We start from the raw sequence: 26,582 nt of genomic DNA on the forward strand, positions 1-26,582 counted from the left end.
ACATGCAGTTTCAGGTTGGAGATGGGAGGAGTCAAATTGCAATTGATTGACAATGGACTCCAGCCATTCACAAGCAGCTCTAGGCTGTCAATCAATGCGAGGGTGGGCTGGGGGGGGGGGTGGAAGAACACAGAAGAAATAAAGGATGGAATTGGAAGAGCCAAATCGCGACTGATTGACAGCTGGAACTGCTTGTGAACGGATGGAGTGCCCGGGCTTTCAATCACCTCGGAGCTGTCGCTAATTAGTCTCTTTCCCATCCAATGGGAATGGCAATGGGAGGGAGGAGGCGCCGCCACTCCTCTGCTGGGTGTGAAGAGGTAAGGGAACTTCATTAGCATCAGCCACCCCTTAAGACGGACAAAACAGCCACCCCGATGCGTCCACTGTAGTTTCAAATTCATACGCTTTCCAGTGTTGTTGGTAAACTAATCCAATTTTAGTTGAGTCACTTTGGAAAAGTAACATCGCTCAATTTCTAAAGACTACCTCCCATTTTTAAAACAAACCACTGTATTTTCAGACAACTGGATATCAGATACTCAATGAATCTGGTGAAAGTAAATAGAAGCCACACAACTGGCCATGGCAGTATTTTGTCATGTTAAATTAGTCATATTCAAAATCCACAACTCCTATTAAAATCATCTTCTCTAACAGACCAGAATACATGGAGTCTGAAATGAGCACCTCCTTAACCTTCCCACCGTGGTAACTTAGCAAATTATAAAGAAAATGAAAGGTGGAAACAGGTAGCAAATAAAAACCTTTTTGATTCATTTATTTTTGCCTTTCCCAGAATCACCCATCAACAAATGGCAAATCACTTCCTGCCCAGTGATATAGTGGCTCTTGCAGAGGCAGCATAAAGTGCCGATCATGGTAAGATCAGCTTCACCTAAGATTGGTTTCAAAATGGGTTGGGGAGTGCCTACATGAAAGTTTTTAAGCTGTTCCCAGTCTCTTAGATACCTGCAGCTGAATAATCATCAGGATCCCACTAATGAAGGGTCAATATTCATGTAGGCTTCTGAGCCAAGGGACGAGAAGTGGAGGAGTCAGAATTTGTTGTCAGGATGCTAAAATGAAGAGCAGAACCAGGGAATGGATGAAAGGATTGTGGTTCAGAGATAATAATAATAATCATATAATAATAAGACACACACACGCCTGAATCCTATTCCAAGCTTTTCTAAAAAAATATTGCCCAATGGGAAGAACATACAAGTCTGTTCTTAATTAAGTTGCAGGAAGAAAGTGACAGGGAGATGAGAAAAAAGCCCTCAAATCCAGTTTCCGTGCTTTTATGTAAATCCATTAGTTCTGCCCTCTAGGTCCAAGTTTTGTAACAATCCTGTTAAAAGTGCTTCCCTTTTAAAAAAATGATTTCCAAAATGTTCTGTTCAATAAAAAAATTTAATTGTGCGAGAATTAATACTGTAACTGGACCTGAATCCTTTGGAAATCATTTCACTGCAGCCAGAAGATTGTGTTGCTGTGGTCAGCTTTCATTTTTATTGGGTAAATCGCTCTATAATATGAAGCATGTTTGGACACCCAAATAGGCCAGGACAAACATAGGAGATGAAAAAAATATAAAACTGCTCATTTTGTCCAATAGGTCTTATTACCTCGGAACATCAAAAATAAGTTTGGGCCATTACACTGGTTAAAGGACAGTTAGGACATATACTATCTATGGTGTAGCTTCTAGCTTCGGCCAAGATAAAGGGCTGTATGTGTAATTTAGTATCAGTCTGAAGTGGTACTCTGAAGTTTCAGATTTACCTGAGAAACAGGCTGTAGTGCTCTGTGGAAGGAAAAACAAATCTCCTCCAAGACATACTTTTGTGTATATCTACAGTAGGTTTGAAATATCACAATGATATTCTGTTCATTTTTGAGGGCCTAACCACTGTAATGACACAGACAATATAGTTTGTGGATTGTGTCAGGTTTTCTCTTGTTCAAATACATTATTCTTCTGTTTAAAACACAGGATGGAACAAAACAGAAGAGTACACAATCTCCTCATTGGCTTAGGCCTGTAACTAATACCTCAAGTATGTTAAATCATTCCCGGACCATCTATTATGTATGGAATTAAAAAGATAACTATAAATATCATACCTGCAATTGCTGTGGATCCCAGTACTTCAAAGATTGATAGGCTCTACCACCAGCTTGTATTGTAACAGGGATATGAATGTTTCCATTCACATTCACAAACTGTGTTGAGAATGCAGCTGTTACAGATGGATGCATCATTTTATCCTGCATACTTTTTCCACCATCGGATAGGATTTGAACTTTGTCTTTGTCGTCTTCTAATTTGATCCCAGTCATACCCATTGGGATTTCATCAATATGGACAATATTGCAGCCTTCATTGGGAATTGCACTATGAACTATAGTTTGACCTTCTGAACATGGTGCAGGAGTAGTATATATAGTCCATGATTCAGTGTTGGACAATGGGCCACAGGTTGTAGCTGGAACTATTCCATACAGCTGACTGCTGTCCACTGTAAGCAACTCCTGACGGACAGGAATATATCCTTGCTGTTGAGCCTGAGAGGGCAATGTAAGAACGGTGGTCACTGTATTCTGTGCCGAAGGCTGACTCATTGTATAACTATCTTCAATCGGTAAATCAATTTTTCTTTTTTTCATAGGCTGTGCAACACCTGAAGAGCTGGGTCTTCTCTCTTGCTGTGGTGTAGAGTTGCCTGACTGACTACCAGATGCCGGTTCCTCAGTAGAGGACTGTGACTGCAATTGGACTTGCATTTGTTTGGCTTGCAAGGATTGGTGATCCGTTTGGACCTCCAATTGGTGAGTCTGTTGAGTTTGTACATGGTGTGACTGAATCTGTTGCTGTCCTATTGGTGACCCTTGGGATGTCTGTTGCTGAACTGGAGAACTAATAGGTCGAGCCAACTCTAGTAATGATCCTGCAACATCAGCACTGTCCATGTATATGTAGTGTCCTCTTTGTTGGTACGTTGTAACTGGAGTTTGTACAAACTGTTGGACTTCTTCAGACCCTTTGCCATTCATGGAATCCAAAAATTCCTTCATGCGATGCTGTGGTATTGTCCGTGCCTTCATCCGTAAATATTCCTCATAGGGAATTGAATTCTCCAACGAATGATTCATTTTCTTGAAAAAAGTAATAAGAAAAAAAATCAAAAAGAAAGCACTTGATCAATGCTACATTAAAAGGTAATTTAAGAAAAGTTTTAGTTAAAACAAGGTGCCTTCAAAGTACAATAAATGGTTTGAGGAACATCTATTGTTCTACCAAAATGGGTTTTATTGCATATAAATGAGCACAAAGGCAAAAGGCATAACTTCATCATGTATATCTTGCAAAACAAACACAAAGCATAGAACTAAATCCACTCGGAATCTGCTTCCGTTCAGTCATAGACATTGCAATTCTCCAAAAAGACTGGCTATGTACGTCCCACGTTTTAAACAAATCATGGCGCGAGAAAGATATGTAACTGAATGTTGATTGGATCCAGAATCTTTCATCGACATCGACACAATAACAACATTATATTTATAGAGCGCCTTTCACGTCGGGAGGACGTCCCAAAGCACTGGACAGTCAGGTGTCAGGGACAAGCATGGGGGAGGGGTGGAATAGGGGTGAGGGAAGGCAGAGAGGTAGGAAAGCGACCGAAGGCACGATCGAAGAGAAGGGTCTTGAGATCGGCCTTGAAAGATGCAAGGGAGGAAGCGAGGCGAAGAGATTGTGGGATGGAGTTCCAGAGTGTGGGGGCAAAGAGGCTGAAAGCCTAGCCACCGATGGTAGGGCGGATAGAACAGGGGGCAAGGCCATGGATGGCCTTGAAAGTGACACAACACAAGCACCAGTCCAGAAGTACCATGAAAGCTACAAAATCACAAACACAAATTTTTCAGTGGGTGTGGGGGGGTCACTATAAAGCAAGCAGCAATAGGAATCCCATCCAATGTTTGCTTTTCATACAGAGATACAGAGGCCACCTGCAAGGGTTCCAATATGGTCGTCGATAGACAGGCATCAATTTGGTCTATATGACCACATTTCACACTAACAGTGGCATTAACAACTAAGATTCCAATGAATATGATGCATGTGATCAAAACAGGAGGTGAATTAGGCTCCCGCTAGATTTTTTTTAAATCTCTTTTTCTACAGGAAGGTCCACCCTTCCCCTTTTTTCCCCCAAAAAATCTAAGGTGTTGGGAAATACTCCAGTTCTGAGATTGCATTACATGGAGTGCAATTTGTCAGACCAGAATGAATGAAATATAGTACATACAGTATTACACCAGAAACACAAATTTTACGGTGGCGGGGGGGTCACTGTAAAGCAAGCAGCAATAGAAATCCCAGTACTGTAATGAGTACTGTATACAGTATTGAGCTTGCATACCATGTCTCACTGTTCAAGCCAGGGTATGCTCACAGTCCCAGTTTCACAGCATATCATCCTTAGTTAATTTGTCATGTACAAGACGGTCCCAGGTTCAAGTCATAGTCCATTGTCTGAGTTATTAGATTCCTTAAGTAAATGTTGAACTTCTGCGAGCAGGAAATTCATTCCACATTGCTTTCAAAAGATAAAATAAACTTTTGCATAAAAGCCGACTTTCTATAAAAGGAAAAACTGAGGCAAGATATAGATTTTATGTTCCAATTCTCACCTAAGATCAACTGCCCTCAGTGGGCATATTACTGCAATTATAATGTGGGAATCAGTCAGGAGTAGAACAGGATTTGAAGAATTAAATGGAGGGGCTAAGGCATTCCTGGACAAAAATTGTTCATCTTGTCCAAGAAAAAAGGGGGACTCCATCAAAAGCTTTGATAAGAAGGGTCAGGGTAGAAAATAGAATTATCTAATGAATGGGCATAAAATTGACATTGGTAAAGCTGGTGACAGTTTGATGGTAATAATAATAATCTTTGCATTTGATATAGCGCTTTTCACATCGGGAGGACGTCCCAAAGCGTTTCACAGAATATACTGTAAAGTGAATTAACTGTATATTTGTGGGCGAACGCGGCAGCCAATTGCGCACAGCAATGTCCCACAAACAGTCGTAGATTGAAAATGACCAATTTATTATTGTTTTTGGTTTTGAAGGGATTATTATTAGGTGTGTTGAGTAAGGAAACTTTCCCAAGGTTTCACCCTGCCGGGAATTGAACTCAGGTCTCTCGCTTGCGAGTATTTGTCTACACGGGAGTAAAAGGCTAAGCTGCTTGACTGTGACCTCATGTCTTATGCTGGTTGATGCAATGGTAATAACAGATGCCTAACAGTCTCAGGGGATGCTTTAGTACGAGCTTATCATAAACCTACTTTGCTTGTCATTGTGTCCAGGATAGGATAAATCAATGGTGGATCATTTAGTAATGTCAGCGCTATCTTTCCGTGGGGAAGGCCATATTTGCTGAGGGCCCCAGTCTCCATTACTCAGGAGATTTCACTCACACTCAGCACCTTTACTATTGATGTGGAAATCCCTGGAAAAGGTCACTGTTGTTGTATTCACTCAGTGTTTCATTTTGTAAATTATGAGACTAACATGCGATAGAATATGGTATGTGATTCACAAATTACCCAAGATAAAGCAAAGCATCACAAACAAAAAAAAACATCTGGAGAATTCAGAACCCTTTGAGATCTTTGCAATGTAAACCGAAATCTCCCAGCAAACTGCAGACAGACATTTTTGACCATTCGTTCTGACTCACTTTTAAGCAATGTTGCTCCGTAAAGGATAGTCCTTAAAATTGGACAAGAGAAGTGACAGTGGCTCAGTGTCAGGGAGTAAAGTCACCAGAGACAGCTGGAAGTAATAAATCAATTAAAACTCGAGGAAAGGAATCCATGAGGAAATACTACTTGTATAGTAGGTTATTGCTGGCACACATCTTAAGACCAGATTTTATGTCTAAATGTGGAACCGAAACTGGCTAGAAGCATAAAAGACAGATGGGTATGTGAAATGCTGCACTTCGCTGAATGATCATAAGAAATGAGGTAAGTAAAACACCATATCCACAACTTATCAAATTTTGACTAAGGAATGCAGCAAGAAGATTACTTAGAAGGGAAGCTGTGGGTTAAGTATAAGCACATGGAAATATTCAGTGGATACATCATTTCAAGTATCTCTATAAAACACTATTTTTTTCTGTAGATTGTCTACATTTTTTTCTCAAAAGAACATTGGAAAACTTTTGTATAAGGATGTGAAATTAGTTACTACCAGATGACATCTAACAACTATCATATTTAAACAAAAAAATTGAAGTAAATAAAGAGCATGTAGAGAAAATAAGGAAATGAGATTAGAGTAGATAGCACCAATACAACAACAACAAAATTACACTTATAGAGCGCCTTTCACGTCGGGAAGACGTCCCAAGGCGCTGAACAGTCAGGTGTCGGTGCCCAGGGAGGAGCGGTGTAGGGGTGGGGGAAAGCAGAGAGGTGGGAGGGAGACCAAGGGCATGGTCGAAGAGAAGGGTCTTGAGACCGGCCTTGAAGAATGCAAGGGAGGAAGAGAGGTGAAGGAACCGTGGGATGGAGTTCCAGAGTGTTGGGGCAGAGAGGCTGAAAGCCCGGCCACCGATGATAGGGCAGGTCAGGCGCGAGACATGGAGCAGGCCGGAGCCCAATGAACAGAAAGAATGGGCAGGTTGGTAGGGAGTCAGCAGGTCAGAGTTAGGAGGGGGCAAGGCCATGGATGGCCTTAAAGGTGAGGATATTGAACTCGATCTTCTGGGGGATGGGGAGCCAGTGGAGTCAGGCGAGGGTGGGAGTGACGGGGTCATGAAGCCTGGTGCATGAGAGTACACGAGCTGCAGAGTTTTGGATGATCTGCAGCTTGTGAAGGGAAGAATTGGGAAGGCCGATGAGTAGAGAGTTCCCGTAATCAAGCCTTGAGGTGACGAATGAGTGAGTGAGGGTTTTGGTAGCCTGAGGGGTGAGGCAGTGGCGGAGTCTGGCAATGTTGCAGAGGTGGTGGTAGGCAGTGCCAGTCATGGTGCGGATGTGGGGAAGAAAGGACAGTTCAGGGTCAAACAAGACACCCAGGTTCCTGACTGGTTTAGTGAGGTTGAGTGTGTAGCTGTGAAGGCTGATGCTGCCAACGCCTGAGGTGCGAAGGCGCTGGAGCGAGCCAATCAGGAGGGTCTTGCTGACGTTGAGTTGGAGAAAGTTGGCCCTCGTCCAGGACTTGATGTCGGACAGGCAGTCGGTCAGGACGCCAGTAGTTCTGGAATTCAGGGTGGAGGCAGAGAGGTAGAGTTGTGTGTCATCCGCATACATGTGGAAATTTACCCCATGCCTGCGGATGACGTCACCAAGGGGAGCATGTAGAGGGTGAAGAGGAGGGGACCGAGTACAGTGCCCTGAGGAACACTACACGAGAGTGCGGGAGCTGGAGGAGAAGCCGTTTGCTGTGACGAAGTGGAGGCGGTGTGAAAGATAGGACCTGAACCAGTCAAGGACAGAACCTTGAAGGTTGAGGTGGGAGGAGAGGCGGTGGAGGAGGATTGAGTGGTTCACAGTTACAAAGATGGCGGAGAAGTCGAGAAGGAAAAGGAGGCAGAGGGAGCCCTGGTCACACATGGTCAGGATCTCGTTTGTGACCTTGACCAGAGCAGTTTCCGTGCTGTGGGCATGACATATAGCATGACAATATAGCATGACAGCCACGTTGGGCTGAATTCCTGAAATGATTATTTGAATTGTATTGAATAGTTCACTGTAACATTTAACAACCCCATTTATTTAATCATTACATTCAACATCAAAAATTTATGCCAGGATTAGATGCTTTTTATTTGGTTAAGTGCCAATTTAAATCCATGAAAATATTTTGGCATTGTCAGCAATTTATTACTCTCAATAACAGTTTTCAAATATGATTTTTTCCCCTTATATAGTTATTTCCATTACTAGCAAGTCAGAAATAAAACTAGAATTTATTCTTAATATTATTTTATTCCAAAATATTTTAATTGGCACAATTTCTGAGAACCATTCTCAAACAATGACAGAAAGGATTCACTTATTGGAAAATTGTGGCTGACAGGAAAGACTGATCTAATGCTACCAATTAAGGATTCCCATGAAGCTGAAATCTTGAGTACTTTAATTCAGTACTTCCTAGAATTTCATTCCATATAGAGAGGTATTACAATGAGAAAACACTCCCACGCATCATTTGACATCTACAATAGAGATTAAAATTACCTATGCCTGGTTTGCAGTTAAACTGGTGACCTAGTAACAACAACTTGCACTTATATAGTGCCCCACCCCCCCACACACACACAAGATAATGTCTCAGAGTACTTAACAGTGGCGGAGCCCGACTCCGAGCCGGAGCCGCAAGCACGGTCGAACAGGAATGTTTTCAGGCTGGACTTAAAAGAGGGGAAAGGATAATGTTTCCTTTAATGATTCTGTACCTGACAACTAGAATTAGGACTTGATCTCATTATTTTAAAAGGATAGTATTAAGTAGCAAAAAATCCTTGATAAACTATAAGGGAAAGGAATTATTTTTAGTGCCACTTTTAAATGGAACCTCTGAACTTCCAAGAGGAAAAGTTATCGATACTGATAAAGACAAAATGTCTGTCTGTCCGGCAAGAATGTAATAACCGATTGACATAGATATGTTTATACCTCATCTTCCATGGGGGAGCGTCATGTGCATATTTTTTTGTCAGTGATATCCTATCATTGATGAGCTATATTAAAAAATATATTTGAAAATGCTTTAATTAAGCCCAAATAAAGGTATGCATGGTATTCAGCAACAATGTAATGGCAGAGGTCCTAAACCCTTCAGAGATGCATCTATATTAATAAAGATGAAATGCTTGTCTGTCTAACCAATTGACGTAGAGACATGATTTATAACTCATCAGAAAGGTCTTGCATGGGGGCGTGCCATGGGCATATTTTTGGGGATCCCCTATTTAAAAAAAGGCTTTAATTAAGCCCCAAAATATGAGGTATATGCATGGTATTCTGCAACAAAGGAGAGGAAATCACACGCCCTTCTAGAGATGCATTTATATTAATATATTCTGCAACAATGTAGCAACAGAGAAAAGCTATGACATAAATAAGCTCATCGGACATGTATGCAGCCCCGCCCAGCTGAGTACTGATAAAGACAAAATGTCTGTCTGTGTGTCTGTCTGTCTATCAATCTACATCCCATATTGGATCCTTTGGTTGTAAGCGAAGCTTCAACGAGTACTGCTCATCTAACTATAAGCAAGCAGATACCCAGCATCTAATTGAAGCTGTAACTTCACGTAGTCTGTGTGTTAGACAATTTGTCCGGGGATATCTTTGATCCCAAAACTAAATTACCATAATAATCCTTGCATTTGATATAGAGCCTCATGACATTTTCTAGATGTCTCAAAGCGCTTTATACTGTGAAGTGAATTGACTGTATATTTTGTGGGCGAAATTGTGCACAGAAGTGTCCCACAAACAGCCATAGAATGAGTGACCAAATTCTTATTTTTTGAAGAAGATTCACCCTGGAGAAGTGATCCACTAATCGACTCGAGCAACTGAGCTCCTACTTACTGCTAGGTAAACAGAGGTGGAGTAAGGAAACTAGGCCAACATTGCCCAGGAGTTGAACCCAGGTCTCTCACTTGCGAGGCAAGTGCTCTACCCACTAAGCTACAGGACTCCATGCACTTCAGAGAGAAAAAACAAGATTTTGAGCTGAGAATCTCGACCAGAAAGGTACAGCACCATCCTTAACAGCTGTGTATGTTGCTTGGCTCATGCCAAAATAAAATCTTCGTGACAAAAGGATACTCATTGGCACAGGGGTCAGAATAAAACTAGCTGTATACCAATTAATCTGCTGACAAATTAGTCCGTCGCCCGTCTCCGCCAATACCTCACTCCAAAAGCCGCTGAAACCCTGGACAATGCCTTTGTCACCTCTCGGCTGGACTATTCAAATGCCCTCCTCGCCGGTCTCCCCTCCACTACTATTCATAAAATCCAGGACATCCAAAAACCTGCCGCCCACATTTTTACCCGCACCAAACTCCACTTCCGGATTACCCCAGTCCTTGCCAGACTGCACTAGCTGCCTGTCCCAGAGAGAATCGACTTCAAGATCCTTATTCTTGTCTTCAAATCTCTCCACTCCTCTGCAGCCCCCTACCTCTCTGACCTCCTCACAACAGTGCCTGTTGCCTTCGCTCCACCGGGTCTGGCCTCCTCCTTGTCCCCCGAATCCTCCATTGGGTTGAAGTGAAATAAAGACCAACAGAATGTGGCAAAATGGGAAGCTAAAAATCTTACAAGAGAAGCGAGTTTTAAGATATTGTTAATAGCTATAAATATTTTTTTAAAAAACAAAATTACTAATTTTGAAAGACAAGTAGGTTAGGAACAGCTTAAAGGAAAGAGAAAGCCAGGAATTTTTACGAGTTTTGTGCAATTTTTCTCTCAAACTGTTGTGATTCCCATCAAATCAGCAAAGAGAACAAACATGGTTTAAGGATCACAGTCTGAACGGACTTGAGAAGTAGTATCATACCGGTTGGCATGCACACCAAATTACCTTCCATTAGCAGCAACAAAATTTAAAATGACTTTCAAAATTTATCAATGTCACATGGCACCTTTGTCACCAAAATAATTATTTAACATTAAGACATGCAACCACCAGGTTAAAGTATTGTACAAACATTGATCAATTATTCTTACAGTCCAAGTCAATATCTTGCTTTCATTTAAATCATATGTGTCAGCATTTTAAAGAGCTAGATCATGGCCCTTTAGTTATTTTATTCGATGAAGACAAATTCAGTTCTGAAAGTTATACACCCCCCAAAAAAACATAACATCTTTCTTTGAAAACCTTGAATGCTGTAATGCTAGAACATTCACAGAATTTAAAGTAGGCACCGGCAACACTGGACCAGATTGGAAGGTCGCGTGATTCAAATCTATCTGTGTTAAGTTCAGAGATCTCAGTCGGGGCCCTAAAATTTACCTCTGGGTTAAGGAGGGTTGAAAAAAAAAACAGGTGCTATGAAAGGTACATAAATTTGGATATCAGGAGCCGCAATGCATTCAAATAACTTGACAACAATCATCAGCAAGATTTGCATAGGAATGGCTATTAAGTTTAAATATCAAAGGGTACTTGTGGAAGGGTACTCCACTAGAAGCAAAAGGAGTCAAAAGTTCCATGTTCTTTGGAGATCTTTAAGTTTTCAAGGGCACGGTCAAAGAGGAAGGTCTTAAGATGCATTGTGAAGGGGGCAAAGTGGAGGGATTCCAGGATGGAGTTCCAGAAGGTGGAAGCAGAAAAGCTGATGCCAATGGTGAGGCGGATTGGGTGGGGGACATGGAGCAGGCCAGTGCCCAATGAGCGGAGGGAGCGACAGATTGGTATGGTGTTAATAGCAGAGATAAAAAGCATGGGGATTTAACAGTGAGGATGAGCATTTCAAACTCGATCCTCTGGGGCATGGGGAGTCCACGGTGCCAGGTGAGGATGATTGGTTCATGAAGCTTGGTGTGGGGGAGGACACGAGCTGCAAGAGTTCTGAATAACCTACAGCTTGTGGAGGGAAGAGTTGGGGAGATGGGTGAGCAGGGAGCTAGTGTCATTGAACCTGTACATAATGAATGCATGGTTGAGGGTCTCAGCAATCTGAGGGGAGAGGCAGTGGCGGAGGCAGGCAATGTTGCGGAGGTGAGGGAAAGACAGAACGGATCATGGCACAGATGTGGGGTTTAATGGATAGTTGAGGGTCGAACGGGGCACCAAGGTTCTGTACTGTCTCTGTGAGGTTGAGAGTGCATCTGAATAGCATTGATGTCAGCATCTGAGGTGAGGAGGCACTAACAGGAGCCAAGCAGGAGGGCCTCGATCTTGTCAATGTTCAACTGGAGAAAATTAGGTCTCATCCAGAACTTGATGTCTCACAGACTATCCACCAGGACAGCAGTGGTCCTGGAGTCCAGAGTGGAGTAGAGAGGTAGAGTTGGTTGGCATCTGCTTGCATTTGGAAGTTAACCCCATACCTCCAGGTGACATCACCGAGCTGGAGCATGCAAGTATTAAAAAAGAGCCTCACCATCATGTCTGAAAATCCCCACGAGCATTTTAATAAAATTATGGTCACTGGATCCTATACACTCCTATTACCTTATGCACCAAATCCAGGTCACTATTAAGGATTACATCCAGAATTGCCTCAAGACCATATTTTCTGTTCAACGATCTGATAATTACAATATCACCTCTATAAACATTTGCTCTTGTGCATTTATTGTTAGATGAAAAGATGGTTTTCCAAGCCAATGGATTAGCTTTCCAATTTTGTTTTCAAGAAAATCCTCACTCATTTGCCTTCACTCTTCTGTTTAGAAAATATAGTTCAATATGATAATTCCATTTAGTAACCATTGTCAAGCAGCACCATCTCATTTATCTGTTAAAAAAAACTTTTTCTTTTAAAATGTTATCTCTTACACACCTGGCCACTCCTCAACCTGCTGGTTATGCCAGTTCTTTATGTTCAGTAGCTTGGCATACAACTCTCCCAGTAGACAACCTGCTTAATCGGATCCTGGATTTTCCATTTATAAACATCAGATTCTGTTTACTCAGTTATACACTCCATCATTGGTATATAACCTGCCCCATTTTGACATTTTGATTTGCTACCACCCTCTTCAGTCAATATTTACTTGCAAGATTTCTCCTTGAAGCCTTTTAGTATCACCACCCTCATGTACCTACATAAAAATCCAGTAATCACCTATATCGGGAGAACTTTACACTCCCTGACCTTTCGTTTCCACGAAACTTGCCCAAACCTGCTCCTCCAACTCTTATGTTAGCAATTGTGGGATTAAAGTAACAACTCATCTACACTGCCTTTTGTCAGTCCATTCAACCACTCCTCAAAATCTCCATCCTTTACCACAACAGTTGAATCCTGTGGTGTTGTGGTTAGCAATATAATTTCTTTATAGGTCCACATGAGATTATAGGAAACAGTTTTTTGGGAGTGAAGACTTGAACAATAAGATAGAAATGATCAAATATATAACAGACTTAAGATGCTTCTTGTGCCCATATCTGCAATGCATGTGCAAAGTGGTTAGCGTGTTCATCTCGCTCGTGAGAGGACCCAGGTTTGATTCCCAGCGGGGCGAAACCTCCGGCAAGTTTCTTTACGACATTCACCGCTGTTTACTGAACAGTAAGTAGGAATCCAGGGTAATAATCCCTTAAAAAATAATGTGATCACACAATCCACGATTATTTGTGGGACACTGCTGTGTGCAATTGGCTGTCGAATTTCACCCACAAAATAGTGTTAATCCACTTTACAATATATTCTGTGAAGTGCTTTGAGATGTCTCAACAGTGTGATAAGCACCTATATCAAATGCAAGGATTCTTATTATATAACAGGCAAGTTATCATCATTAACCTGTTTTTCACAATTAAATTACCTACACATCCTACCAGTAAATTATACACCAATACCTCACTTGTCACTACTTTCTTCCTTACAAGTAGACAATATGTTGCCCATTCAAATCACCTCCCTGCATTACTCAAATGATCATTTTGGATGGTCCCATTATTGCCGGTTTAGATTTGTAATATCTTCATTGAAAATGTTATCTGGCAGTATAACATTAGCTACTTATTAAAGAACTATCGGTTTCTTCATAACCTTATGTAAAAGAGCAAAATGCTAGAGCCCACACTTTAACTAGCTATAATTTACTACAACATAATATTCACAGGACATATCTTGTACACCCGTTTCTATATCTTTATAGACCTAATAAAGCAGTCAAAGCTTTAACAAAGTAGCTAACTTTTTTTTTAAAAAAAAGTGGATGGGAATATCCAACTACCAAATAAGTTAGTTTTAGATTGAACCCAGGAAAAGCAAAATTTAGATCCTGATGCAAAAATTCACCTCCAATACTTTCGCAAGATCAGCTGCAGGCTATTAATCAATCCCAAAAGCCTGGCTGGCGAGAAAGCTACAGAAAGGGGGTTTCAGAAATCTAGAACACTTACTCTGGCACTGGTGTTGAAAGTTAAAATTCTAAAAGATACAATGAGACCAAAACACAATTATTAATTAACACTATTGAAAGAAGCCACTGTACTAGATTAGTAACATGTCATGATCACTAAATTGGCTCTCCCAACAGGATTGCTTTAATTACTGAATCCACACAGAGGCCAACGGTAAGTTTTCACACCAAGTTGCTTGCCCGTGGAGCTCTAACCCAATGTCTTGTTGCCTAGCACTCTGTCCATTATACGTTTATGTTAATTACTTATTGAATCCAAGTTGTCATAGCATGATCTAGACTTTGCAACTCTGATGGCAGTTGCCACACCATTACAGCATTCTTCCATTTTTCTCTGCTCCTTGAAAAGAATCAGTTCTTTTCAAAATTGCCAATGGTTGTCGCCGTCTCAAGATGACCCCAGCATTATTACTTAAAATAGTTATTTTTTTTAAAAAAATCTATGTATCTTAGAGTGGGTGCATCATTGTCATCGCCCACACATCGGCTAATTCATATTTGTTACTTTCCCCAAAATGAACCACAATTTAGGAGTTTCAATATTTGTTGGCTCAAAAATTCCTGTTAATGGATACTAGGCTGAAGAAGATTAGAACACCAAATGCACCAAGATTAGAACACCAAACTTTTGCAAAACTTGCTCTATTTTAGAACTATTTTTTAAATCAAAGATTTGAAAGCGGAGAATATATTTTAGTTATCAATTTGGACAAAATACAAAATTATATTTGTATAGCACCTTTCACGTTGGGAGGACAAAGTAGTACAATTGATTTAAACAATTGAATATCTACACTAATAGACAAAATGTTTGTGTGTCTGTCCGACAATAACCGATTTGACGTTAGAGACATGATTTGTAGCTCATTGGAAAGATCTTGCATGGGAGAGTGTCATGGGCATTTTTTCTGAAGGCTCGTTGATGAGCTATATTAAAAAACCTTTAATTAAGCCCCAAAATATGAGGTATGCATGGTAGTCTACAACAAAGTAGTGACAGAGGAAATCACACACCCTTTTAGAGATACATCTATCTTCTATACTAATAAAGACAAAATGTCTGTCTTTGTGTCTGTCTGCCAATAATCGATTGACGTAGAAACATGATTTATACCTCATCAAAAAGGTCTGGCACAGGGGAGTGTCACTGGCATTTTTTTTTTGGGGGGGGTGGGGAAATCTCTTATTGTTGATAAGGTATGACCTAAACAAGTCCATCACACATGCATGGCAGTTTTGCTTAAGGTGTATCGCAGTGTTTATTGGATGTTAAATGGTTTGTGAGTGGTATCACTGAAACCTACATTCCACATTGGATTCTTAGGTTGCAAGCGTAGTACCAGGGGTACAGTTAGTATTATATATACTGTGTACAGTGAGTATTATATATACTGTGTTTGTGTGGGACAGAGAGGGAGAGAGAAGAATAGATCTATTTTAACACTTTGAAGCTTATTTTTCCATTTGGCAGTCCCTTTAGTTTTGCAAAGTAGCCAAAAGGTGGCAGAGCAATTAGTGCTAAGGTCTCTTCCAATGTTCCACTGGAGACAGTGCAAGGGTAACCCAGGATAGATTCAGGTACATTATTTTGGATGCAACACACACTGAGGTCCCTTCAGCCTATTGTGATGAACAATAAATATCCCATACTATTAAAAAAAGACAGTATCCTAGCCAACAACCTACCATATTAATTGGTCATTCACCATTTGCAAGACCATGCTACAAACTGGCAGCCACATTTACCTATATAACAAGTTGCTATGTTTGAGTCATAAAGTGAAACGTGCAGAATGGTTTTGACCTCAAGACTGAAAGTTCTTCAAAAGTTTGCAATTCATCAGCAATGAAAAGAGCAGTTTCTATTTAACTCACAATTGATGCCTTGAAACAGCTGTACTAGCCAGCTGATCTTCATGTACAAAACTGACCCTACTAAAAGGTAGCATGACTGGGATAAACAACAGCTCAACCTCACAGAAAAAAAATGAGGGGTAAACTGAAAAGTCCTTACTGAAGAACATGTCTCTTCTTTGGTATATTTGAGGAACCAAGCTCGATAGTATAAGACTATTGATAAATTCAAAAAGATAGTCTTAATGTCACTAATGCTTAATGACATTAAGACTGCATCTTAAACGTCTGTAGATTCTAGACATGGAGAACTAAGTCAAGACGTCCTATATTCCTGAGCTTCTGAAAAATAAGAATATTGTAAGTTTTGGTTTTTGAATGAGAATTTAATCCCCAGTTAAGTCAGATATTTTATCTTTGCACTTTATGACAAAAGCAGGAAAGTCCACCCTCCCATAAATGTTTTAACCTCCAACCAATGAAGCAAGCATGCATTTGTCATCCACCATAACTAGACAAGCCCCTTCGATGTAAGAATCAATTCCCCAGAGGGTACAGTTCAAGATCCTGGTCCTCAACTTCAAAGCCCTCCATGGTCTTGCTCCCCCCTATCTCTGCGACCTCCTAACCCGCTACCATCCTGCTCGCTCCCTCCGTTCTGCAGGCTCCAGCCTGCTTCACATCCCCCACCTCATTCGCCCCACTATTGATGGGTGGGCCTTCTGCCACTCTGCCCCCACCCTCTGGAACTCCATCCCGCATTTCCCTCCACCTCGCCACCTCCCTTGCCACCTTGAAGACCCATCTCAAGGCCCTCTTCGACCATGCTTTCAATCTCCCTGCTGCCCCCGTGCCCTCCACCCTCCCTGACCCTCAGCTCGGGTCCGAAACTCTGTCTGTAAGCACCTTGAGACTTCCTCCTGATGTTAAAAGGCGCTATACAAATGTAATTTTGTTGTTGAATCACATATTACAGAAGATCACAACTACATGAAGTGCTTTACCCTTCCAGACTAAAAATAGCAAAACCTGCCCTGTGGAATTTGACATTCTACTGCCCAATTGCAGACTCCGTTTTAACAAAAAAATCACAAAGAGATTCTGCCTTCTGTTCTACCATACAGAACATTCAAAGTTTGAATCCCAGCCTTGCTGACTTAGTTGATCAGCGACGGGGCATCTATTGACATGCTATAATAAGCCTCAAAGTGCCCAAGTTCCCACTCTTTTTAACTACCCAGAGACCCCCTTCTTGAAATCAAACGAGGACAGATAATACTTGCATTTGGTATACTGCCTTTCATGTTGGGAAGATGTCTCAGGATATACTGTAAAATGTAATGACTGCATTTTGAGGACCAATTTGCACACAATGTCCCACAAACAGCAATGAAGTGCTGTTTTTTATTTGGAGGATGGTTGGCTAGGACAATGGGAGAAACTACCTTCTCTTTTAGAGTAGCATTATGGAATCTAATATCCACCTGAACATGCAGAGACGGCACCTTAGTTAAACATCTCAACCGAAGACATTGAAAGACGTCACTAGAATTTCATCCAAGTAAAAGGAAAAATAGAACTTTATGAAAAAAAATTATGAAAAATAAAGGTTCATTCCTTGAATAAAGTTTTAGGCATTTTAGACCATGCATCTATACCTGATCCTTAGTTCTCAAAAATATGTTCTAGTCCCTTGCACTTACATTCCCCAGCTCAATGCAGGACATTAAACTAATTATTAAGAACAGCAAAGCAACTGAATTGCAATGGTTCCATTTTTACTTTGTTGACCTTAAATACACTATCAGCATTGATTTACTTCTCAAAGAGATTTATGTCTGCATTTGTTTTCCCCACTATACATTTCAATTTAAACGGTATACTGTAATAATGGTCAGAGGATACATTACACCCCTGACAAGTGCATTTTTGTATGGTGGTTTTTCCAAATGCAAACTTTTTATTAATGTTGCTTTATATAATTCTAAAACTGAAATTGGGTAAAATGTACAAAATCCACCTTTGAGACTCGAATCCAATGGGACAAAAAATCTCCTCAATCAGCTACGCAAAATTAGTTCCGACAATTGTAACCTAGTTCTAGGTGGCCATACGTCCCACAGCACAAACATGCACTCATAAAGCAACAGTAGGGGTCATTTGGAATTAAACAAAATACTATATCTATAATGTTGAAGGGGGTGGTCGGCCGATAGCTACTATAGAATAGTTGTTGGGATAACCCATGGGATCTAAAAATAAGGATTCATACAAACTTAACGAAACTCTTTTTTCACAGATTCACTGCATTAATCACTAATTGTAGAAATGCCATCAGATAACATTCCAATAATTACTCAAATAACTTGCATTTAAGACATCTCACATAGAGAACGATCTCAAATAAAACAGAACGAACTGGATCAAAGTTAACAGCAAATTAAAGTTTACAAAGCACTGTTGGTTGAAAGGCATTAACATAAGTAATACGATTGTAAAGTGGCAGCAATGTATTGTTAAAATTACTTCACTTTTTTTTAAAAATATTGCCCTGAACGTCATCTTTTAAATCTTTCTACACCTTCAATACAATCTGCCCCTAACAACACATGGTGGTTGGTGGAAGGTTTGCCAATGTCTAGAAAAGCCATTAGGTTCAGGATTGGTGTCAGAATGAAACCCCCCAAAACGCACAGCCATGAATCAACCTCAACATCCTGATCTGAAAGAGATTTGGGTCGGTGGCCACACAAAAATAAACAATTCAAACTTTTTTTTTCGCAAACCAAATTGCGATGCAAACAAAAGGAAAACACATTTTGCCAATTCACAAATTTTCTTTTTTTATATAGTCAACACACAAATATTGGGAGTCCTGTGTGTGTGATTATATACATATATATATATAGAAATATAATGATAAACACAAGCTGTGGGGGGGGGAGGGGGGGGAGAGGAGAAGGGTAAATTTTTTTAAAAATGCTGAAAACAAAGGAATCGGTGCAATGAGTGGAATGAAAGAGAGTGAGAAGTGTCATCCCCGAGCGGTGGCTGTTTGGCTGTAGCCCGCGGTGCCGGTCAGTCGGTCGGACAGTGAACTCCTTTGCAAGTCCGGTCCGGGAACGTTAAAACCCTTAAACACACATTAAACAGGAACCCACTGCAGCAGCTCCTCCCGGGGGGGGGAGGGATGGGGGGGGGAGAGCTTTGAGCTTTCGGGGCCTGGACTGCCAGGCTCCCTCCCTCCCTCCCTCTCACTCCCTCCATCGCACACTCCTCCCCCATAGCAACAACAACTTGCATTTGCCTTTCACGCGGAGGAAAAATAAACCCAAACCCATCAAAGGCCCCGGGGCGGTGGGGCCGGGACTGGGCTGAGCCTGAGCCGCCGACATGACGGCGGGGCCCAGCAGCGATGGCTGCCTCTACCCCTCCCCGTCTACCTCCATAACCCCCTCCACCAACACCACCACCAACACCCCTTTACCTCTTTGTTTGCTCGGCTCCTGCAGACGGCGGATCACTCCCGAGGGTAACGTGCTGTACCTGGGAGACGAGGAGAGGGATGGGGGGGGGGGGGAGGGGGGATGTCAGAGGCGAGGCCGGTGGTGGTGGTGGTGGTGGGGGGGGAGGTTGGTGTCGGTTGACGAGGAGGAGGAGGGGAGAGGAGACACCTCACCCTCCCCGCAGTCAGTCAGTCAGTCACAGGAGGAAGAGGAGCGGTTTAAAGCCTTCACTTGTCTTCTCGGATTCACTCACTCACTCAAAAAGGAATGAGAGAGGAGTGGAGAGAGAGAGAGAGAGCGAGAGAGAGGGGAAAAAAAACCCGCGCACAAGCCGCCGCCGCTCGCGCAGCCGAGACCCAGGCGCTCCCTCCCTCAACCGCCTAATGAGTCTGCGCCATCTTACTCTGACCCCTGACCCGAGCCGCCACGGCGGGGGGGGGAGGGAGAGGAGGGGGTGTTGCCAGCAATTAGGTTTGTAGCCCAAAGTCTCCCCCCCCACAAAAAAAAAATTAGCCCAATATTATATTATTCCTCCTATTATGGGTGGAAGCGATTTTTGATTTAGGTTTTTGGTGCCTTTTTTAAAAAAAAACCGTGTAAGAAAAACGTCTTTTAAAAAAGGGGGGAATCACACACACACACACACACACAGCTCTCATAACAAAACAAACACACAAACCCGCCCAATTGGGCGTGAACCCGCTCCCCGAAGCCGGCGCTTTCCGCTCCCCCCGCCCCCGCACGCACGCACGCACGCACAACGGGAACGGCGCATGCGCGGATCCCCAACCCGCCTGTCACCCGCCCACATGGCGCTCAATGTGGTCAGGTTGGGCGGGTTCACGCCCAATTGGGCGGGTTTTTCTTGTGACTGGGTTGTTCTTGTCCAAAAAAAGGCTTTTTTTTTGGTGTGTTGGAGGCGAAGCTCGTTTTTTTTCTCCCTCTTTGAAGACTTTTGTTGGACAGTTTCAAATGCACTAACCTACCACCCTGCTCCCCAAAGGGAGGCCACACGTAGTGTCGGGCAATTACTGGACCGGTATTTGGTTGACTTTGGGCTACAACCGTATTTTAATTTCTGGCAACCCTCAGGGTGCTAAACATCTGCCGCTTGAGTGTTTGACTCCTCACTCTCTCTCTTTTCCTCTTCCTCCACCGTCCAACCTCCACCGCCATCATTTCCGCTAGACATGTGCCTTTGCAAAAAGTTACAATGGTCCTTTAAATACTATTATTAATGATGATAATAATTTGCGTCAGCCTGGCTCAGATGGTGGCGCGCTCGTCTTTGGGTCAGAAGGTTGTAGGGATTCGGAACTCACTCACGTGGTCCAGGCTGACCCTGCAAAGCAGTAAAGAATGTCTATTATTAGTAGAGAATCCCGTACTTTACACTGTAACAAAAAAATCTGTGCCGTTTTGGGGGCAATGAAAATCACTTTAAATAAAAAAAATTGTCTCCACCTTTCATGCAGGACAATTGGCGCTGGAAGAAAGATAAATGATACATTTGAATGCTAGAAGTAGGTCATGAAAAATTACAATAAGTAGCAAATTTAAAAAAATAAATAGGACAGAGGCAGGAAATTAAACAGAAAGAAAAAGTAATAATAAAGATTTTCATTTCAGCTTAACTTAAAGTTGTGTATGTTGTATTTAATATTAATGTTGTATTATAATAATAAGTCTACCAATATGTTTGAATAGCTTAATTACTGTAATACTGGACCTTTTCCTCAGAGTAGCTGTGCATTAACTGAACATTAACAAAACTGGTCAGCCCATAGAGATAAGAATCTCTAGATCTGCCAAGAGCATAATGGTTAACCCCGTTCCTAACTCGCACAATTTGTGAGTCAAATTTGCAGTACACGTGATATTTAATCACCACAACAACATTACATTCATATAGCTGCTTTCATATCGGAAGGACATCCCAAGGCATTGGACAATTAAGGGTTTCTACATAAGCTGGGGAGTGGAATCAAGAGGTGACGAGAGGAGGGAGTGGTAGGAAGGTGGCTGAAGGCATGGTGTAAAGAGGAAGGTCTTGAGATGGGACACTGGCTTTTGGGTTTTTTTTTGTTTATAAATAGTTTCGCACTAATCCACAGTCCAAATCAGTGGTCTATGAAATAGAACACCAATGCAGCTTCTTCACTTTACCATTGAGAATGATGGGGGAGCTGGGGTGAAGGGAGAACGGAGGCTGCTTTCAATCACAAATCTGTGGGAACAAGAAATCCTTCCAGTCTCAAATATGTCACCTTGGAGCCAGTTCAGCTTCAAGGAAACCCCACTTACCTATCCCTATACCAATTTGCCCCACTTACCTACCCCCTACACCAACTTCCCCTACTTACCTACCCCCAGGAGGATCGTGCATCATCCCTATGTGACTAAAATCTTAACTCAAAGCTGTAAGTTTCAGGGTTATCATAATCCCTTGGTATGCATCAATGCTCTCTTTGATAACAGTACGAACAAATGTGCAAACAATATTATGATTTTGGCTTCATATATAATCTCACTACTCAATAAAATGTGTTTAAGGTGCATCCTACTACACAATTTATTAGATGCTTTTAGTGAACTGTCATTAAGTATACCTAAATGTGTGTCCTTTTTCACCTTTACTGTACAATACAATATAATTTACATTTAATAGTGCTTTTCACCTCCTCAAGAGAACATTTCAAAGTGCTAATGGAAATCTCTCAGTTTATATAGATGTTAATGTTTTCTACCATTTGTCTATATTAAAATCTATCTGCCATTCAGAAGCCCATACACTTAGATTATGTCCTTTAATTATTCTTAAACCATCTTAATTTTTTTAACGATTCTCTTTTCATAGCTGAATGATCTGAAACCCAATACCATCTTTATTTCTGCTCTCTGAATCCTATCCAGTGCATCTGTATATTTCATCCATAAATACAATGACTGCAGCATTGCAATACTATGCTTCACATGTGGTCACACAAAATATCTACGGAGTGCTAAAGCAAGAATAATAAATTTGTAAAGCGCCTTTCATGTCAGGAGGACGTCCCAAGGCACTGGACAGTCAGCTATCCAGACTGAGCCGATAGCTGTGATCAGGAGTGGAGGGCGGTAGGGGTAGGAAGGTGACCGAAGACATGGTCGAAGAGAATAATAATAATCCTTGCATTTGATATAGCGCTTTTCACGTCTTCTAGATGTCTCAAAGCGCTTCACAGAATATACTGTAAAGTGAATTGACTGTGGAGGAGGGTCTGTAGGATTGAGTTCCAGAGGGTGGGGGCAGAGGCATTCCTTCCAAGTTATTTTCCATGGACCTGTTTGTGTATTTCTCAAATTGCATTTATCATTACAACTGTACTATGAATCAAATTTCAATAACTTCAGCAGTGTATCTAAGAGAAAACATCAATATACTTAAGAGAAAATGTCATGCATAGACACTTTTGCATTGGGAGGATTGTCTCAATGTTTAGAAAATGTTTCAGAAAGGAGAACAATGTGAAAATCTTGACAACTTGCAAAAATCTCTATGTAAGTAGAAATTAAGAACATAAGAACATAAAAGATGCTAGACGAAAAAAAGACCAAGGTCCATCTAGTTTGCTTTCCACCTTCCTGGCAGTCACATGCACATATGTCCCAAACTGCTTCTGTACTGTATCCCATAATCTTATTTGCTAAAAGAAAACTATCTAATCTGTGTTTGAAAGAATCAACATTTCCTGCTTCAACCGTCTCCCTAGGGAGCCAATTCCACAGAAATTGTATTCTGTTCTGCTTTCCTGCTCCTTATGTAACCTACCGGCTTGGAAGCTCAGTTTTGCCCCTTAAATTGATGTAAGGTCTACAGAAACTCACATTTCCATGGACTGTGGTTCAGAATATACAATATTATGCTCACTTAATGGTTCTACAAGAAGTCTCTTATTGTTGCATTAAAGCTGCTTAAACATATGGATAGCTGTACTGTTGTAACATTAAACCCAAACAGCTAAAAATACAATTTAAATAAAAATAAGCAATGTAACCAAGCGGGAATTCTAACAACTCCACTGTAATTGACACTTAAAATGTGACACACTGTCTGAACTGGAATAGATTAGCAAGGATTGGAGTGGAGCAGACTCATTCAAACTGATAAATTGTGTGTGGACCACAATCTTCACATTAAAGAAAAGGCAAGATGTGCACTGGATCTCCCAGCTGCACAATTTCAGGGAGAAGATTGCAATTACAATCAATACAATATTCCAAGTCAAAAGAGACAGAAAGCATTTCAATGATGAAATATAAATGGGAAATATAGAAGCTGTAAGATGTGGAGCCCTCTAAAGAAAACTACTGGATGAGTTCCAGGCACCTAACATCAACCTTCTCAACCCTCTCAGAAAAAAAACCTTTTCACCTCTCTATCCTGAGGTTGTAATGGGTTAGGATGGAACAACCTAAGCTTAGAGGAACAGGTGAACAAAAGAATGCAGAAAGTACCTTTCTGCGCCCATGACCATACAACAACAAATTGCAACAAACCATATAGGATGGTCCATTGTCAGACAAGCAGCAGGAAAGCTTGCTGGAGAGTGTTCTCAATGATAATAATTCTTGCATTTGATATAGCGCCTTATCACGTCTTTAAGATGTCTCAAAGCGCTTCACAGAATATACTGTAAAGTGAATTGACTGTATATTTTGTGGGCGAAACACAGCAGTCAATTGCATACAGCAGTTTTTCCACAAGCAGCTGTGGATTGAGTGGTCAATTTATTATTATTATTTTTTTTGATGAATTATTACCTCTGGAAAAGCAATCCGCCAATTGACTAATACCTGGGTTCCAACTTACTGCTAGGTAAACAGAGGCGTGTGGAGTAAGAAAACTTGCCCAATATTTTGTCTCCCCAGGCATCGAACCCAGATCTCTCACTTGCAAGGCGAGTGCTCTAACCACTGAGCAAGAGCTCAATTGCAAGCATTGCGGTTTTAGCTGGAATTCTCCAGAATTAGGTAAGCAGGGTATGTCCCTTCAGGGAGAGTGTGCATTCCATTGCTGACACAGGAATTGGCATACGTAGGTGGAATACATGGAACTCTCTCAGTTTAGTTTGGATGCACTTAAGCAAGGTGACGAAGGGTTTTCTGCAAATGTCAGACACCCAGCTGACCCAAACAAATGTGAAAGAATTAGCCATTGTCTTTGAAACAATGTTCTTGGAACATACTTAATCTAAACCCATTCATACCCGAATATGAGTAGCTTAGACAATGCTTTTCTTCCAAACATAAGGGAGCCACTACTGTTGACTGCTTGGTATATTTTTCCATTACAAACACGCACATGCAGATAAGGACTGTTTATTCTCGTGTGTGCTTATTATGACTGTTTATCCCAGCGCATTGGGACGTCCTCCAGACGTGAAAGGCGCTATACAACTGTAATTTGTTGTTGTTGTCATTGTTAATGTGCAAAGGGAAAGAGTAACAAGACACCAGAACCGGTTGCAACTCCAACAATGCAGTGCTCCTCCAGTAATAGGAGGAGGAGCCTGCAGGAGGCCCTCTCTGACATGGTGCTGTGATGGTACACCAACTGGTTTCAGAGGGCAAGTTCTAGGCTGATATTGCAATTGCCAGTTGGTGTAGCAGCGCAGCACCATGTCAGGGAAGGCCTGCCGCAGGCTCACGCACTCCGCCATCAGGGGCTACGTGCTTTGGCACAGCTACGGCAAAGGACAGATGGGACCTGACCCCAACCGGAGCCGCTGCTCCTACACTGGCCGTGCTGACAGCAAGCGCTAAATCCCAAACGCGCTCGGGTCCCCAACCGTGCGCAGACCGACATCAGGGGACACTCACCGTATAGAAGAGCGGCCCCAAAGAAAGGGAATGTACTGTAAAGAACGGGAATGCTTTGTGTCGGGATACATGGGGGAACATGTTACAAAAAATGTTATACTTTTTGTTGTTTGTTGTACCAAATACTGTATTTACAAATAAATATATATTTTCAAAAAAATGTTCTGACATGGGACTTGGAAGCCAAAATTTTCTGACCCACTAATGAGAGTGCTGCCATCTGAGCTGACATGGTAAGCATAGTTTCAGCATTAAACTATTATATTGCAGTAAATGCTTGTAAGAGGCAGAAACTAAAGATCTGTGGAGCAATCTTAGTTGATTATGAAGGATTAATACTATACCACGACCTTTATCAAACTACGTTTGCAACCGAGGAGTTGCAGTTGATCATATCAGACTTAAGGTGGAGATGTAGAGTAAAATCAGTATTAAATAATTAAACCAGGTTTTTTTTGTATTAGGTTTTACAAGGGCTGAAAAAATAATAATATTATTATTAAGAGCTTTTGCAAAAACTATCTATATTTCTGCACAAACAAGCGTTTGAGAAAAGCTTGATTTAACTGAAGACTCTACAATCCCACTCTTTGCTAATAGGAATGAGGATGCAGACAAATGTAAACAGGAGTAGAATTTCACAATTTTGTGCTGATAGACAGTCAGTTCGGTCTTCAGCCAACTCCGCAAATTTCTCTCCATTAAACCTAAGGCCCTAAATTCTAGCTAGTCTCAGCCTACAATATCCATTTATCTTTTAAGTTTATTGCATTTTGCCCACAAAATACACAGTTACTCCACTTTACAGTATATTCTTTGAAGCACTTTGAGGCGTCTCGATGACGTGATAAGGCATTATGTCAAACGCAAGGATTATTATTATTGAGACAGGAACTAATTGTGAAACACTCTTATGTTTAGTCTATGTTTTGGAAGCTCCTTTTGAAGAACTATGCAAAGCTTGTTTCAAAATCAAGACTGAATTTAAGAATTTTCTACAGGTTCCTGCAAGTCTATGAGATCTGTTCCCTTATATAATTTAGGATGTACAATTATTTTTCTATTCTTTTGTCCGTGTTTGCATACTCCTGAGCCTCGTCTTTCTCATGTCAGGGTGCCTTTCCAGGGGTTCTCCTCCAGTAACTCAACATGTGGAGTAGGGAAACTTGCCCAACATTTTTCCCTACCAGGAATTGAACCCAGGTCT

General features: G+C 41.4%; 1 protein-coding gene across 1 annotated transcript in view; it reads right to left on the reverse strand.

The window, feature by feature from the left end:
* The window catches only part of LOC103177023 (transcriptional regulator QRICH1), a 29,120-nt gene extending 9,549 nt beyond the window's left edge, over window positions 1–19,571 (reverse strand). Inside the window, exons 1-2 of the mRNA XM_007890960.2 lie at window positions 19,495–19,571; window positions 2,131–3,162 (exon numbers count right to left, since the gene is read on the reverse strand). Of these exons, the coding sequence (XP_007889151.2) occupies window positions 2,131–3,159 (1,029 nt within the window). The 5' untranslated portion in view covers window positions 3,160–3,162; window positions 19,495–19,571. The remainder of the gene's footprint in view (window positions 1–2,130; window positions 3,163–19,494) is intronic.
* Between the last annotated feature and the right edge of the window lie 7,011 nt (window positions 19,572–26,582).

Source organism: Callorhinchus milii, unplaced genomic scaffold, assembly GCF_018977255.1.
Source record: "Callorhinchus milii isolate IMCB2004 unplaced genomic scaffold, IMCB_Cmil_1.0 Scaffold5, whole genome shotgun sequence".
Classification (NCBI taxonomy): domain Eukaryota; kingdom Metazoa; phylum Chordata; class Chondrichthyes; order Chimaeriformes; family Callorhinchidae; genus Callorhinchus; species Callorhinchus milii.